This window comes from Dromaius novaehollandiae, chromosome 27 (genome assembly GCF_036370855.1).
Source record: "Dromaius novaehollandiae isolate bDroNov1 chromosome 27, bDroNov1.hap1, whole genome shotgun sequence".
Taxonomy (NCBI): domain Eukaryota; kingdom Metazoa; phylum Chordata; class Aves; order Casuariiformes; family Dromaiidae; genus Dromaius; species Dromaius novaehollandiae.
Window position 1 is genome coordinate 7,270,153 of NC_088124.1, and position 16,055 is coordinate 7,286,207.

General features: G+C 69.2%; 2 protein-coding genes across 3 annotated transcripts; one reads left to right on the top strand and one right to left on the bottom strand.

Moving 5' to 3' along the window:
* Positions 1-1,283: 1,283 nt before the first annotated feature.
* On the top strand, positions 1,284-8,248 carry MOV10 (Mov10 RNA helicase). The gene is made up of 21 exons (XM_064498207.1): positions 1,284-1,558; positions 3,292-3,388; positions 3,479-3,606; positions 3,701-3,939; positions 4,044-4,284; positions 4,470-4,592; positions 4,786-4,939; positions 5,018-5,172; positions 5,311-5,487; positions 5,570-5,717; positions 5,801-5,962; positions 6,042-6,145; positions 6,259-6,356; positions 6,430-6,549; positions 6,663-6,765; positions 6,864-6,987; positions 7,064-7,255; positions 7,326-7,400; positions 7,506-7,631; positions 7,760-7,848; positions 8,002-8,248. Exons 1-21 carry the CDS (start codon positions 1,425-1,427, stop codon positions 8,114-8,116), a joined length of 2,904 nt encoding a protein of 967 aa, XP_064354277.1. The 5' UTR covers positions 1,284-1,424; the 3' UTR covers positions 8,117-8,248.
* A 196-nt stretch (positions 8,249-8,444) lies between these two features.
* RHOC (ras homolog family member C) lies at positions 8,445-15,655 on the bottom strand. Of its 2 annotated transcripts, none has more exons than XM_064498211.1 (5): positions 15,438-15,655; positions 9,582-9,755; positions 9,331-9,451; positions 9,113-9,243; positions 8,445-9,033 (listed from the first exon to the last, which is right to left on the bottom strand). In XM_064498211.1, exons 2-5 carry the CDS (start codon positions 9,735-9,737, stop codon positions 8,860-8,862), a joined length of 582 nt encoding a protein of 193 aa, XP_064354281.1. In that variant the 5' UTR covers positions 9,738-9,755; positions 15,438-15,655; the 3' UTR covers positions 8,445-8,859. The 2 variants fall into 2 exon arrangements, with proteins under 2 accessions (XP_064354281.1, XP_064354280.1); XM_064498210.1 differs by having other exon boundaries at positions 9,582-9,739; positions 15,438-15,652.
* Between the last annotated feature and the right edge of the window lie 400 nt (positions 15,656-16,055).

Here is a 16,055-nt window from a genome sequence, read left to right on the forward strand (position 1 = left end):
CCTATTTTCCATAGCTCCTAGATAGGACAGTGATCCTCACTCCTTTTGTGAGGCACTGCAAGAGCTGATGACAGCAAAAGGGCCTTGGAGTTAATTGCTACTTTTCTAGCTTGTACTCCAAAGGCTGAGAAGCTGCTTTAACTACAAACAACATCTTTCAGAAAGAAAAGCAGCTTCTCCAGAGGAAGTCACATGCAAGTTATTCAAGCCTCAGCACTCAGACTCGCAGCGTGTCCTTGCCCAGGGTACAGGCAGGCAGTTGTTTTGGAAGCAGCTTAGAGGCTCCCACAGCCTGCCGGGGGGTCACGCACCGCCGCAGCCTGCCAGCCTCCTCCAGGCAGCAGCAGGGCTCCAGCCGGGGAAAAGCCCGCTGCAACCGAAGGGGTAAAAACAGCAGACTTACCTCAGCATCCTTTGGCTGCAGACAAGGCAAAATCAACATGTTAAGTAGCACCGCAAGCCCTCCCAGGGCCTTGAGCCACCTCGCAGAAGCAGGTCAGAGATCACTCACCACACTGAGCAGGCTGGAGATTTAAAGCACAAGAAATCAGAGGTAGAGCCAAACATAGAAAGTGGCTTTGCTGCTGCCGCTGCCCTATTTATAGAGCAGCAGTGTGAGCTCTGGGAGCTCTTAGCCCTCATCATTGGATAGGGCAACGCAGTGCACCTGGGCACCACGTCTCCTGCCAGCAAGGAGCCCTGGCAGCTGCTCCGAGCCTGCAGTGCCTGGTCGCTCTCCCTGGGGGTGACGAGCGTCGTGGCTCCGGGCCCAAGTCGACCAGCCAGCCTGCGCTTTGACACTTGGCAGCTCTGCTTTCCCAGGCCCCCGCAAACACCTCTCAGCTTGGGCACGCACCCACCGCTTTTCACGTAGCCCTGAGAGCAGCGAGGGTGCCAACCCCTGCGGGCACCCCAGCTGCCTGGGGCCCGCTCCAGCCCCGCTCTCGTGCAGCCGGGGCAATTCCCGTGTTCGTGTCACAGGCGAAGCCCCCAGCCGGGACCCTCTGCTCACGCTCTAGGTCGTGGGACCTGCCACTGGCCCAGGAGCGCTCGTGCCCGGGGCACGGGGAGCCCCGGAGTGCGGGGACCAGGCTGCCGGGCCGGGGAGCCCCGGAGCGGGGGGGGGGGGGGGGGGGGGGGTCAGGCTGCCAGGCCGGGGAGCTCGGGGCGATGCCGGAGCCCGGCGAGGGGCTGCGGGGGTCCCAGGAGCCTCCCGGCAGCCCGGCACGGGCGGTTAGGCGGGCGGGGGCCGCCCCAGCCCGCCCCAGCCCAGCCCCGACGGGGCGGGCGCATCGCCCCGCGCGGCACCTTTCGCTTTCGTTTCTCCGCGCCGCCGGCCCAGCTCTGCCCAGCTCAGCCCGGCCCAGCTCTGCCCAGCTCAGCTCGGCCCAGCTCAGCCCGGCTCGGCTCGGCACGGCTCGGCCATGCCGCGGTGTAGCGTGGCGGAGGCGAGGCGCTGCGGGGAGCAGTTCGTGCAGTTCCTGCAGGACACGGGCCGGGAGCAGGAGAGCCAGCGCGACGCGCTGCGGAGCATCTACACCCAGGAGTTTCGGGCCAGGTGAGAGCCCCGGGCCAGTCCTCCCAAGGGGCCCCCGCGGCATCGCCCCGTCCCCGGTCAGCAGCGCCCTGTCCCCAGCCGGCATCACCTGCCTCCCCATAGCAGCATCGCCCCGTCCCCGAGCAGCAGCGCCCGTCCCCCGCCAGCATCCCCGGCCAGCATCACTCAGTTCCCAGCCAGCATCATCTGCCTCCCCCCAGCAGCAGTGCCCAGTCCTCGGCCAGCATCGCCCCATTCCCAGTCAGCGTCATCTGCCTCCCCCCAGCCCCCCCCCCAGTCCCTGGCCAGCATCACCCAGCTCCGACGGGCAGCATCACCCCGGCCCCGGCCGCCATCACCCGCACCGGGGCGGCTGGGCCCAGGGCTGGCGCTCCGGGCGTGAGGATACCCCCAGGGGAGCGGCCTGGGCCGTCGGGGCGCTCCTCGGTCCCCGGGTGGCACGTGCCAGCAGCGAGGGGCCGCCCGGGCTCGTTACACTCCCAGCCCAGGGGCTTCGCGCTCTCGGGGCAGGAGGGAAGTAGCGCGATGCCGGCGGGGCTGCCTGTCTCCCGCTGGGCCGCGGATGCGGGCAGCAGCAGAGCAGTCCCTGCCGGACGTGCCGGACGCCCGTGCCTCTGCCGGGACGATCCTCGGCCACCCAGGCAGCGCCTCGGCGGCTGCTCCAGCACCCGCTGCCCGGGACCCCCGCCGGCACCGGCCACGCTGACCCAGAGCGGGGCCCGGTGCAACGTCACCGCTGTCAATCATTGTCCCAGTCTGGGCGCAGACAGCCAGGCCGTCACGGGGATGTGCTCCGCGGCACGGGGGGAACCGCCGCGGGAGGCAGCCGTCCTGCCGGGGTCCGGAAGCGGCCGGTGCCGTAGAGACGCTGTCTGACCCCGGCGGGAGCTTCGGAGCGTCGGCTTGGCCCGGAGCTGCCCAAGCAGCTTCTCTCCCGGCCGCCCCTGCGCAGCTCGGCCCTGGGAGCTGACCCCGCCGCGGAGCCCCTGCCCCTCCGGGACATCGTCCTCCGCCCAGGTCCGGGGACGGTGCCGCCTCCCTGCCCCGCTGCCGCCTGTGCACAGGCAGGTGCCGAGGCTGCACGCCCCGACGGGCCGGGGGGCACTCGGCGGCACAGCTGGAAGGACCACGGCACAGCTGGAACAGCCACAACACAGCTGGAATGGGCACAGCACATCTGAAACAGCCATGGCACAGCTGGAACAACTGTGGCACATCTGGAAGGGCCACGTTGCTGCTGGAACGGCCACAGCTGGGATTGCCACAGCGCAGCTGGAACGGCATCCGAGCAGCTTGGCCCAGGGCCGCAGCTTCACGTGGGGCATCAGAAACGCCTGCGCTTGCCGGGCCGAGGTCCCTGCAGCGCCTGCGCCAGCTGTTTGCCGTCGTACCGCGGAGCTGCCCGGGGCTCTGTGCTGACACCCGCGTGCCCATGCCCCAGCCCTGCTCGCATGGCACCCCCCCCCCCCCCAAGCCTGTGGGTAGCGTGAGGTTAAGCATGTGAGCCATAGCAGCCGGCCGGGATGCAAGATTTGAGTGGCACCAGTGCAAAAGCCACAGTCTTTTTTTCATCGCCCAGAGCAAAGGGGACTGTTTAGGTCACCCCTTGCGCAGGCTGTGCCACCCCCGGCTTCGCCCCTCACCGCCACCCCGTCCCCCTGTTCCCCGGTGCTGCCAGCCCAGCCTCTGCGCTCCCCCCGCGGCAAAACCCTCTCTCCCTCTTACCTGTGCAGGACTGACACAAAAATGCCCAATTTCTCCTGCATCTTGTACGCCCTGAAGGTGACCCACCGCGCGCAGGTGCACGGGGTGTCCGTGCACTTCAAGAAGGTAAGGGAGGCCGCGGCCCGGCTGCACGGCGGCTCCCGCGGGGCCGTGCCCACGCGCCGAGGGTCCCGCTGCCGCGGCTGCTCCTCGCAGGAGAAGAGGCGCGTGGTGGTGGCGGACCAGTACCGGAGACCCCGGGCGGACGCAGAGCCGTCGGCGTCGGCAGCCGGCCAGCAGCCCGGCTCCAGCGCCCGCGTCCCCAGGGGACGCGCCAAGGAGAGGTACGAGCCCGGCGGTCCCGGGGCCGCGCGGCGGCAGGGAGGGAGCCGCGCGGGGCTGGACCCGGCGGGAGAGGCTGACGGCCCCGGCCCGCAGGGCCGAGTTCATCCGCGGGAAGCACGGGATAGAGATCATCTCGGAGCACGACCAGGGGGACGGGCACATCCGCCTGCACGTGCCTCTCGGCGAGCCGCGGACGGCCACGGTCCGGGTGCAGAACGGCGGCGAGGGGGCCGTGACGCTGCTGCGGTGCCGGCCGCTCCGGCCGCAGCAGGAGTTCTCCTTCTCGGACGAGCACGGCGTGACGCAGGGGCAGGCGCTGGTGCTGCACCCGGGTAAGGGCCCGTCCCGTCCGCCCGCTCGCGCGCTGCCGAGGGCGGCCGAGGCCCGGGAGGGGCCGGGGCGCCGGCTCCGCCGCTCCCACCCCTTTGCCTTGCAGGCAGCACCTACCCCATCCAGGCGCGGTGCCTGACCGCCTTCAACGGCTGCTTCCTCGTCACCCTGGTGTTCGAGTTCGCCGCGGAGCCCGGCGAGCCCTTCAGCATCGGGCGCTTCCTCTCCGCCACCGCCGAGACCCAGCTGGCCAAGGAGCTGGGGCCCTCGGCGCCCTACGAGCCCTACCAGGCCGGCCTCCGGCGGCCGGTCACGGTGGTCACCGAGGAGGGGACGCCGCCCGGGAGGTAGGGGCTGGGCCCGCAGCCGGCCGGGCCGGGGTCTCGCAGCAGCCCGGGCCGCTCGGCGGGCATCGTCCCCGCGTGCCGGCGGTTAGGGGCCGTGCTGCCCGCCGGGGCCGTGAGCGGCCGTGCGCCCCGTCCCGCTCGGAGGGAGCCCGGCAGTCCCGCAGCGCCCCGTCTCCTCTGCCCAGCAACCTGGAGAACGAGCTGGAGAGGGAAATCCCGCTGAGCCCCTACCGGTACCCAAAGAGCCTCAAGGACGCCATCGTGCTCGGCCCCGGCGCCGGCGCTCACCCCGCCCGGGCTGCCATGAAGTGAGTGCCGCGGCGGGGCAGCCCCCGTCCGCTCCCCGGCTCTGCAGCCCCCGTCCGCTCCCCGGCTCTGCAGCCCCCGTGGCTGAGCGTCCGGGGGGGCGGCCAAGGCGCGGGGAGCTCTGGTGGCTCCGGGCCTGGGGACGCGTTCCCAGCACGTTGGGCGCGAGCTCCTCCGCGTGCCCCGGCCCCGCAGGTCGCTGCTGGAGGCCCCCCTGCAGCCCCAGAACTACCGGGAGAAATTCCAGCTGCTGCTGCACCTGGAGGAGATCCAAATGGAGGTGGACATCCGCCGCTACGACATGCGGGACGCGACCATGGTGCAGGACAGGGCGCTGCTGGTCCTCGACGTGCGTAGGGGGAGCGGCGGGGCGGGGGTCCGGGGCGGCGCGGAGGGGACCCGGCGTCACGCCGGCTGTGCGGCGCAGGTGCCCGGCGTGGCCGAGAACCGCCCGTCGGTGCTGCGGGGCGACCACCTCTTCGCCAGCCTCAGCAGCGAGCGGGAGCGCGCCCCGCTCGTCCGGTACAAGGGCTACGTGCACGCCGTGGAGCAGGAGAAGGTCAGGCTGGGCTTCTCCTCCAAGTGAGTCGTGTCGGGGCCCCGCGGGCGTCGTGGGGCCCAGCAGCCCCGGGGCGGCAGGAGGACGGCGGGGTGGGGGGCACCGCGGCGAAGGCCAGTCTGGCCGGCTCCTCGCGTCCTGCTCACGCGGCCCTTCCCCAGGCTGCAGAAGAAGTTTGTGAATAACCTGAAGTTCGACGTGACCTTCACCTTCGGCCGGCTGCCGCTGCAGATGCAGCACCGGGCCGTGGTCCTGGCCATGCAGCGGGGCTTGGCCAGCGTCCTCTTCCCCTCCTCCTCCCTCCAGCAGTCCCTCTTCGACGGCGCCTTCCAGCCCCGGTGGGTCGCCGTGGCCTCGCGGCGGGGCGGTGGGACGGGACGGGCGCGGGGGTGCTGCCCGCGCTCAGCTTTGCTCCTGCAGCTGGTTCGACCAGAAGCTGCGGGACAACGAGGAGCAGCGCCGAGCGGTGACGCACATCGTGACGGGCGTGTCCCGGCCAGCCCCCTACCTCATCTTCGGGCCGCCCGGCACCGGCAAGACGGTCACCATCGTGGAGGCCATCAAACAGGTGAGGGGCCGGCCCGGAGCCGTCGCAGCAGCCGCTGGCCTCAGCCCTGTCTCCTCCTCCTCCTCCTCCTGCTCCCCGCGCAGGTGTGGACATGCCTGAAGGACTCGCGGATCTTGGCCTGTGCCCCGTCCAACAGCGCCGCAGACCTGCTGTGCCAGCGCCTCATCCAGGACATCGCCGCCCGGCACGTCTACAGGATCGTGGCCAACTCCAGGAGCTACCGGGAGGTGCCTGCGGACATCCGGGTAGGTCCGCGCCCCCGTCCCCATCCCCGTCCCCGTCCCCCCGCGAGGGGCAGCCGTCCCACCCCGTGCCACCTCTCAGCCCTGCTGCAACTGGGACGACGCGCGGCAGTGCTACGTGTACCCGAGCAGGATGCGCCTGGCGCAGCGCCGGGTCCTGGTCACCACCCTGGTGACGGCAGGCAGGTGCGAGGGCCGGGCCGGGGCGAAGCGGGAGGGCGCGGCGGTCCCGGCGCCGCAGGGAGAGGAGGGGGGACGGCCGGGGCGGCCGGGGCCATCGCCGCTCCCCTCTCCCCCAGGCTGGCGTCGGCCAACTTCCCGCCGGGACACTTCACCCACGTCTTCATCGACGAGTGCGGCCACGCGGCCGAGCCGGAGAGCGTGGTGGCCGTGGCGGGTGAGCGGCACCGCGCGTGCCCCGCGCTGCCCGTTGTGCCGCCGCGCCGGCGCTGAGACCTGCCTCTGCCCAGGCATCCTCGCCGCCACGGACCCCGACACCAACCCGGGCGGAGGGCAGCTGGTGCTGGCCGGGGACCCCCAGCAGCTCGGCCCCGTGCTGCGGTCGCCGCTGGCCGCCGAGCACGGCTTGGGTGAGCAGGGCAGGGGGGCGGCGGCGGTGTCCCCACGCGGTGTCCCCACGCGGTGTCCCCACGCGGCACGGCGGCGGCGGCGGGGCCGGGAGCGACGGTGTCCCCACGCGCAGGCACCTCGCTGCTGGAGCGGCTGATGCGGCACAACCGCCTCTACGCCAAGGCGGACGGCGGCTACGACCCGTGCTTCGTCACCAAGCTGCTGTGGAACTACAGGTGGGACGCGCAGGGCCCGAGGGGGGTCTCGGCCGGGCGGGACGGCGGACGCGTCCCCCCCGCCGGCGCCGCCACCCAGCCCCGCCGCCCGCCGCCAGGTCCCACGCGGCCATCCTCAAGGTGCCCAACGAGCTCTTCTACGAGAACGAGCTGAAGGCCTGCGGCAGCCGCCCGCGCGACCCCCGGGGCCTCTACTGCGCCTGGCAGGAGCTGCCCCGCGAGGTGAGGCTGGCGGAGCGCCCGCGGGGCCGCGGCCACGGCCGGGGCTGCCGGCAGCTCCCCCTCCCTCTGCCCCCAGGGCTTCCCCGTCATCTTCCACGGCGTCTCCGGGGAGGACAAGCGGGAGGCCGGGAGCCCCTCGTTCTTCAACACGGCCGAGATCGAGGTGCTGCTCGGCTACCTCAGGAAGCTGCTGCAGAGCGGGGGCAAGGGCGGCTGCCCCCCCGTCTCGCCCGCGGACGTCGGCGTCATCTCGCCGTACAGGAAGCAGGTGAGGGCGGGCGGGAGCCGCTGGCACGCGGGGCTCCCCGCGGCGCTGCTTCACCGGCCGCTCCGCCCAGGTGGAGAAGATCCGGAGAGCCATCACCTCCCTGGACCACGACTTGCGGAAGCTGCCGGACATCGGCCTGCTGAAGGTACGGCGGGAGGGACGGGGGCGCAGGGGGCGGCCGTGACCCGCGCGGGCGGCTGGGGGGGCGGAGGGGGCCGCGGCGCCCGGCCTCACGCCGACGCGCTGCCAGGTGGGCTCCGTGGAGGAGTTCCAGGGCCAGGAGCGGCGCGTGGTCCTCATCTCCACCGTGCGCAGCTGCAGCGAGTACCTCCGCCTCGACGAGACCTTCAAGCTGGGCTTCCTCAAGAACCCCAAGGTACCGCCGTGCCCCGGGCCCCCCACCCACGCGGCCGGGCACGGCTGGGGCAGCGCCGCGCGTCCCGGGGCTGCGGGAGCCGGCCGCTGCAGGGGCGAAGCCCCCGCTCCTGCTCTCCTCCGCTGCAGAGACTCAACGTAGCCCTCACCAGGGCCAAGGCTCTGCTCATAGTGGTGGGCAACCCCGCTGTCCTCAGCAAGGACCGCCACTGGCGCAGGTAAGCCGGGCTCGGCTGCCTCCCGGCCCTCGCCTGGACGAGACGAGGCTCCTGCCTCTGCGCGCGCGGCGGGAGCGGCGGCCTTGGCGCTCCTTGCAAGAGCAGCAACGCGCCGCGGTGCTCCCCGCCCGCCCCTTGCTCCCCACCCGCCAGGTTTCTCGCGTACTGCAAGGAGGAGGGCGGCTACACGGGCTACCCCTACGCCGAGGAGGGCGCGGAGGAGGACGGGCTGGCCGCGGAGCTCGGCTCCCTCCGCCTCAGCAACTAGCGCCCGGGTGCGCCGGGGCCGGGACCCCCGGGGAGCAGCGGTGCCGCGGCCAGGACCCCGCGCGGGTTCGGCAGCCCGGAGCAGAGGCACCGCCAACGCCCCGCGGGCCGCCCCCCGCACCGGCACCGGCACCGGCACCGCCGCCTCGGCACGCGCCGCCTTCCCTTCCCGGCGATAAAGGCTTCGAGACGACCGCTGCGCTGGTTCCCGCCCGCCCGGCCGTGCCGCCGCAGGGAAGGGCTCCGGGCTGCTCCGGGCTGCTCCGGGCGCGGGAGCCCAGCGCGGGGCCGAGCACCGGGGCCGCGTCAGGAGGGTGCCACACCGGCAGTTGCCGTTACTAAAATACCGCTTTGCATTTATTCTCCCCGTTACACGGTGTGATTTACTGGTGCTGAGTCCACAGTCAGTTCAACCGTAAAGACGAGCGAGGCCTGACGCTGCTCGGGGGCTGGGAGGAGGCGCCGGCACCGGCGCGGGTCCGGGGAGCCGAGCGGCCGGGCAGCGGCAGGGCTTGCATGGGGGCAGCTCCGCACGGCTCTGCCCGCGGACGGGGACCGGAGCTGCCCGGCGAGCCTGCGCCGACGGCCGGCACGGGGAGCCCGCCGGGGCCATGATGCACCACGCTGCGCCGCGCCGGCCGAGGGGCGGCTGAGACCTGCCTGCCGGCGGCCCCCCCACCAACGCCGCGGGAGGGGGACGGGGGGGGGACGTGGGCCGGGGCGGCCCCCGCCTCGCCGGGGCGCTCACAGCAGCGGGCAGCCCCTGCGCTTCTTGTTCTTCCGCACTTGCAAGCCGGCGCGCGTGGCCATCTCGAAGACCTCCCGCACGCCCTCCTTGGTCTTGGCCGAGCACTCCAGGTAGCCGAAGGCGTTGATCCTGTTGGCCATGTCCCTCCCCTCCTCCGGCTTCACGGGCTCCTGGAAGTCAGGGGAAGGCGGCTCGGGAGCGCCCGGAGCGGGCGGGGGGCCGGGAGGACCCGGCGGGGCGCAGCCCTACCTGCTTCATCTTGGCGAGCTCCCGCCGCGTGTGCTCGTCGTTCCGCAGGTCCTTCTTGTTGCCGACGAGGATGATGGGCACGTTGGGGCAGAAGTGCTTCACTTCGGGGGTCCACTTCTCGGGGATGTTCTCTGCGGAGAGAGCGCCCGCTCCGCTAAGCCCCCGCGGCGCGTCCCCCCCCGGCCGGCGGCGGGCACCGTGTCCCCCCCGGGTCCCACCTAGGCTGTCCGGGCTGTCGATGGAGAAGCACATGAGGATAACGTCCGTGTCCGGGTACGAGAGGGGCCGCAGCCGGTCGTAGTCCTCCTGGCCCGCCGTGTCCCAGAGGGCCAGCTCCACCTGGGAGGGAGACCGGGCTCAGCGGCGCCGCGGGAGCACCGATCCGCGCCCGCGCGGCCCGACCCGCCGCCCCCTCCTCGGCCCCGGCCCTTCAGGGGGGACGGCTCCCCTGCTCCCCCGGGACGCTTACCTGCTTTCCGTCGACCTCGATGTCAGCAATGTAGTTCTCGAACACCGTGGGCACGTAGACCTCGGGGAACTGGTCCTTGCTGAAGACGATCAGCAGGCAGGTCTTCCCGCAGGCGCCGTCGCCCACGATCACCAGCTTCTTGCGGATCGCCGCCATGGCTGCGGAAACGGGAGCCTGGGTGGGGGACGGAGCAGACGCATCGCTCTGCGGCTCCTCCGATGCCCCCGCGCCCCCGGCACGGCCGCCCGCGGCACGACGGCACGCCAGCAAACCCGGGCACCGAGAGCCGGCGTTCCCAGCCGGGCCGGCGCTGGGCTGAGGGGCTTCCGCCTCCGCTGCTCATGCAATGTTTTACTCATGCCACAGGGCCGTTAATAAAAACAGTAAGTCGTGGATGTAACGTGAGAAGAGCTGGGACAACGGGCCCCGCGCAGCAGGAGCCGACGCTCCTCAACCAGGCGAGCCCGCGGCGTCAGACGCACATCCCAACACAGCAACGCCCCTACGTACACGGATGTCTATATATGTACGTTCGTGTGTGTGTCTACGTGTCCACACCTCTCTCTCTCTCTTTTTTTATTCTCATACGCATGCCCAGGCCTCTGCAGGGCTCCATCCCCGCAGGCGCTCCCGGTGCCGGCTGAGCCCCCGGGCCGGGGGAGCAGGCGTCCTGCGGGGCCCCGCCAACCTCGCCAGGCTCGTGCTGCCCGCGCGCCGCCACCTTCGCGGCACGGAGCGGGGAGAGCGCGTGGGCGGGGGAAAAAAAAATCTATTTACTTAGGCAGAGAATTCCTTCGCCCGCAGCAGACCGTGATTTGCCGCGTTGTTATTCCGCACCTGCGAGACGACGGCGGCGGAAGGGCGGCGGGGGAAGCGCCGCTATCTCATCGGCCCAGCACGGGGGAGGCACCTCCGCAGCGCGCGGATGAGAGCATCCGCGGAGAGCAACCGCCTGATTCCGGGTGGAAAAGCGAGACTCGCTCGTGCAGCGGCAGCACTTCTGGTCTCAAACGCAAACCGCCGGAGTCGTCGGCGCGTGCGGCACAGCAGCGAGCCCGCAGCACAGCCCGCGCGGCCGCCGCCGCCTCGCTCGCCGGAGGAGGAGTCCGAGACGCCCCGGCGAGGAGGGTCCCAAGCCGAGGGGCTCCGTCCCGCGGCCCGGGAGAGGCACCGGCGGGAGCGCGACGCCCGCCCCGCGCGGGGAGCCGGCCGCTTCCGGAGCCGCGGGATGCTCCGCGCTGACTCATCAGCGCAGGGACTTTTCTCCCCCACCCAAAATCTCAACACAATTCACCGCATTACTCACCGGCGCCGCCACAAATAGCAACCTGGAGTCGGTGCCTGGAGACGAGCAAGGCGGGAGCCCGCGGGCCGCCGGCAGCCCCCGGGGAGCCCCCAGCCGTGTCCCCCCCCCCAGATGCGCAGTGCAAAGGGCCTGGTCTGCATCGGTCCCCCCCCCCGCCCCCAGACCACAGGCTGGTGACCCGCGGCACCAAATCCGGGGCAGCTCACGGGGGAGCTTCGCCGAAACCGCCAGCGGGTCAAACGGCTGAGCAGCAGCAGCCCCCAGCCTTAGACACGGAAACGCAGATTACGAACCTGCTGAGCGCTAACCACCCCGCGCTTTAATGAACGCTGGGGGCTGAAATACTTTAACGAGCTGACCTGGCGCGTGGAGCAACCGAGGTTTTCAGGAGCGAGCAGCATTTTAGGTGCCTAACTTGAGATTTCTGGTGCTTGTTCAAAAGAGCAAAGCCTAAACAGGCAGCGCCTTCGGCATGCCAAGAAATTGCAAAATGAAACAAAATTGCTCTCCTCTATTTTCCAAGCAGCTACTCTCAAGTCATTGCGGTAAAAATAGCAAGGGCTCCAGCAGGGCCGTTGCAGTACGAGCCTCTCCCGGCTTCGTGATTCGAGATACAAAGTTCCTGCTGGTAGGAAACGGGGAATTCCTCTGGAAACAGGATGCATCTTTCATCCAGCTTCTGTTACGGGATCTCAGGAAACGGCAGAGAAGGACGTTAACGCTTTGAAGGAGGAACAAAACCCGGGACAGAAACCTTCCAGCCAACCCCTTTCGCCAGACCCGAGCTCCCCGCGCCAGTGGAAGAGTGTGGGGAATTTCTAATTCAGGACAAACCGCCCGTTGATAGTCCAGGCTTCTGCTGGACCTGACACCACCCACCCGCCAAACCATCCGAGTGTCCGCCTGGCCGCGACCCCGCAGTGGGGCAACTGGGACGGGCTGGGGCGGCGAGCCGGGCCGTGCCGCGAGGGGCCCCAGCCCAGCAGACGTCCCGCCCCGAATCAAACCCCCTCTCCGGGGATCTGCGGGGATGGTGGAGCGAGACAGAGCGCCAGGTCTTCCGACAGCGCTTCCACAGCACGAACCCCATCTCGTGACGCCCCGCGCAGCCAGGCGAGCTGAAGCCGTCAGCGCTCCCCCAGCGATGGTCTCGGCAGGAGACGGCAGAGCAGACCCGGGGCGCCTGCGCTTCCAGGGCAGCTTTGCAGAGCACCACAAAGCGTTTCATCACAGGCTCCTGGGATTATCAGGAAACGTTTCTCCCGTTGTGGCAGTTCTCCCATTGCTCCTCCAGGACTCAAAGGCAGCAAAACATTCAGAAAAACTGGTCCAACACCATTGTTTAAAACAACAAGTTAACTCTGTCCCCAAAGCCACTTTGCAACGAGAAGTCAGGCTGCTTCGATTTGACCTTGGTTTGGGAAGGAGCTGGGCTGCTGCAGCCCAAGGCAGACTGAAGGCTAGAACAACTCGCGCGGCGTTTCACCAGATTCCCCAGACCCCAAACCTGAGGCCTTTAGTTAGGCCAGCGCAACCGGTAACACAGGCGAGGGCTAAGGGAGCCCACAGCACCCAGAGAGCACGGCAGACAGCAGGAAACCCCAGCGAGGAACACAAAAACGTTTGCTAACCGGTGCAGCCGGGGACAAACCGTCTCTGCTTCTAAACACGGCTCTGTGCGCAGGGGACGCGGCCACCTCCGAGGCACGGCCGGGCGAGCGCGCGACGGGCAAACGGCTGCGGCTTGCGGGGAGCCACAAATCAGCGCCGGAGCTGCCAGAGCCCCAGCTGCAAACGGCCCCGCGAAGCGAGCAGGGAGGGCTCAGAAACACAGCAAGAGCAGCAAAGCTCTCCCTTCGCTCCCCTGTGACACAGACCTACGGCTCTAAATTGGCACGGATTCCCAGCAGAAAGTCCCTTAATTCTGCTGTTGCGCAGCAGAAATGGCTTCAGCTAGCGTTACTTGCTGGCGTTGCTGGTGCAGTGAGGAAGAAAGTAAACTTCCGAATTAAAATCCGAAAGGTGACCCCACTGAGGGGAGTGTAACGTGCGGAGCTGTCTAAATCACAGCACAAGCAGTACAGGACTTCCTGGCAGATATCTCGGGTATGAGAGGAATTCTCAAACGGGAGCAGAAAAAAGTTCCAAAACCGTCTCGAAGGGAAGACAGCAATGCCGCGAAACTCAAGGGAAAGCGGAGCCTGAATCCTGCCGTGAGGAGCTCCCGGGCAGCCCTCAGCTTCCGGACAGACGCTCGCAGCGGCACAGGCTGCGGCAGGACAAGCAACTGCAGCTTCACGTTTGCGCCGCTGCCGAGCGGGTCCCGCCGCGCGCTTGTAGGTGCCGCGCGAGCCCGAGCCCGCAGCCCTGCTGCTGCGAGCAGCCACCGCTCACGCCCACGTCGGAGCCCTGCGCCTCGGGTACGAACCACGCGACGAGCAGCTCCCACCCAAAGCCGCGTCCCTCCCTGCGGGCGTCTGGCGTGACCCTCGCTGATCGCCCCAGGCCGCGGCGCTTTTTGGAGGGAGGGGAGCGGGCGGCGGGAAGCTGCGCGGCTTCTCCAAGGCTCTCCCGCGAGGATGCCAGCAAAAGGCGATCTCATGCCGTGCGCGAGCCCAGGGCTTCTCGGTCCTGCTTGCCACCGCTTCCAAAGTCCCCAGGCACGCAACACCGCGGATGAGCAGAGCGCCTTTACACATCCCTGGGAACGCTGCCCAAAACTGCTGCTCAAGGCCTCGGCCTGCCACAGCCAAGGGACCGGTGATGAGCAGAACAGGAGCTCAGACTCAGCGCTGGACTTCTGGAGCTCACAAATTGCGTGACGTGGTTTCGGCACGATCAGACGGGCTGAGTTTTAGAGCGTGCTCCAGGGCAGTAAGCCCCGTGCTCGCTCTGCAGCGGTGATGCTGCGCGTAAGCGCCCAACAATCCCACGTATTAGACCAACGTCACCAGGAGCAAGGAGTCTTGTTATTACCAGTTTAAATGTCTTTTGTGTCAAGGTGGTATCCAAAGAAGTGAAAGCAGATGATCACTCTTGAAGCAGTGAGTAAACCTCACGCACACAAAACACCTCTTAAATTAAACTCACATTGATGGCAGCTGTGGACTTCTTACATATCACTAAGCTAAAGAGAAGCTAACTTTTTATATGCAGTTGCTGAACCTGTTGGGCTACCTGAAGTGTTTTATTTTAATAGTGTACAATGAAAACAATTTGAGTGAAAAACGTGGCACACAGGGAGCGGGCAGCAAGGAAAACCCCATCAGTATACCAAGGTGATAGAGAGTTTCCTCTTTCTTCCAATTTTCTGCTCCATCTGGTACCTACATCATTTTGCCTCCTCCCTCAGAGGCCTGCGCTGCCTGCCCTGACCTCTTTTCCCAAAGAGCATTACGCTCTATTTTACCTGCCCCCTCCCAGGCTCACAGTAACGCCAGTATCTTGCCGAAAGCTTCGAATCACACACCAGATCTCAGCCAAGGCCTGCGCTTGTGCAAGGCTTTACTGCCGTTGCCCCAGGGCCAATCAATGTTTGCTAATACATTCCTTACTCCTCATGTCAATACTCCTCTCCAGTGTAAACAGCAAGTTACAAGATAAACCTGGTTAAATGCTCCCGATAACCTGTTGGAAAAGGGTGACTTGGCTTATTTTCCACTTAAAAAACATTTTCCCTGGAAAAGCTCTATCTGTCAAGGAGGTGGCTGCAATTTCAGGCCCGTCAGGTCTCGCACAGCCTTTAACTACACTCCTCGCAGCTAAGAAAGAGCAGCCGAGCGCAGAGCGAAGCCGCTGGGCCACCAGAAGACACTCGAAAAAAAGAAAATAAAACGCAACCGGTATCAGCGAGATACAGATAAAACACCTAACCGAAGCTATCGGCTTCCTGCCTTTGGTTTCACAACCGAAGCAAGCGCTTTGCTAGGGATGTGGCGCGGCCGAGACCCTGCGCCGATGCCCGGGACCGCGGCGCTGCCTCTCCGGGGGCTCCGGGGGCCGATGCCGGGCCGGGCCGGGCCGGGGGGGCTCGGCAGCCGCTGGCGGGACCCGGCGCCCCGGCGGTCCCTGCTGCGAGCGCGGCGCGGTGGCGGTTCTGCAGCGCTTCCCCGCTCCCGAGACGCTGCCCGGCGGCCCCCCCCGCCCGGGCCCCCCCGCCCCAGCGCTCGGCAGCAGCAGGGGAACTTTTCCCCCTTTTTCCGGAGCAAACACGGCGCCGCCGCTCAGACGGGGGGGGCCGCGGGGGGCCGGGGCGGGGGGTGGCGCGGGGAGGGGAGGGGCCGCCCGCAGCCGGGCGCGTCCGGGCACGGGACCCCCCGGCCTCGGGGGGGGGGGGTAGGACACCCGCCCGGCCCGACCCCCCCGGGGCGCCCATGGACCGGACCGGCACCGCTCGGGTGTCCCGCTGCTCCCCAGCCGCGCCCGGGCCCCCCGCAGGGACCCCGGACCCCGAACAACTCCCCGGGCCCCCAGCAGGGACCCCGGACCCCCAGCAGCCCCCCGGACCCCTAATAACCCCCCGGGCCCCCAGCAGCCCCCCCGCCCCGCACCTCGCTCCGGCGCGGCTCCGGCTCCGGCTCCGGCTCCGGCTCCGGCTCGGGCTCGGGCTCGGGCTCGGGCGGTGCCGCCCGCCGTGGGGCCGCCCGCGAGGGGCGGGGAGGGGCGGGCCGAGCCGGGTCGGACCGGGCCGGACCGGGCCCAGCTGGGAACCGCCCGTCGGTGCCGCCCCGGCAGCGCCGCTGCCCCCCCCCCCGCTACCCCCCCCGCGGGACGCGCCCAGCGGCCGCCCCGGCGCCGGGAGGAGGAGCGTGCCGGGGCCGCGGGCCGGGTGCTTGTCCGGGGGGCAGGGACGGTGGCGGAGGGGGAGGACGGTAGAGGCGTTTCTGCGGACTGGCTGCTTGCTGCCGAGCTGCGGAGCCGGCCGGGAAATGTTCTCCCCCGTTTCCTGGCGCCGGAGCGGAGCGCGGCCCTCGCGGCATCGGCCCGCGTCTCCCACCGGCTGCGGGCGCGGGCGGGAAGAGCCGGGCTGCCCTCGCCGCCTCCTCCGCCCGGGCAGGGCGAGCGGCAACGGGCGTCGCGTGCTGCACCGCCCCGAGCGGGGGCCTCCGTCGCCCGGCTCATCCCCAGGAACTGCCCTCCCCCCCCAGCACCGCTCGAGGCAGGGCCGA

Bases quoted from the DNA above. Each gene is read 5' to 3' on its own strand.
- MOV10 (XM_064498207.1), top strand. From the start codon at position 1,425: ATGCCGCGGTGTAGCGTGGCGGAGGCGAGGCGCTGCGGGGAGCAGTTC. The intron at 3,940-4,043 runs GTAAGGGCCCGT...TTTGCCTTGCAG, and splicing joins GGCGCTGGTGCTGCACCCGG to GCAGCACCTACCCCATCCAG. The intron at 6,146-6,258 runs GTGCGAGGGCCG...CCTCTCCCCCAG, and splicing joins ACCCTGGTGACGGCAGGCAG to GCTGGCGTCGGCCAACTTCC.
- RHOC (XM_064498211.1), bottom strand. From the start codon at position 9,737: ATGGCGGCGATCCGCAAGAAGCTGGTGATCGTGGGCGACGGCGCCTGC. The intron at 9,244-9,330 runs GTGGGACCCGGG...CTCTCTCCGCAG, and splicing joins CGACAGCCCGGACAGCCTAG to AGAACATCCCCGAGAAGTGG. The intron at 9,034-9,112 runs GTAGGGCTGCGC...CCTGACTTCCAG, and splicing joins AGCTCGCCAAGATGAAGCAG to GAGCCCGTGAAGCCGGAGGA.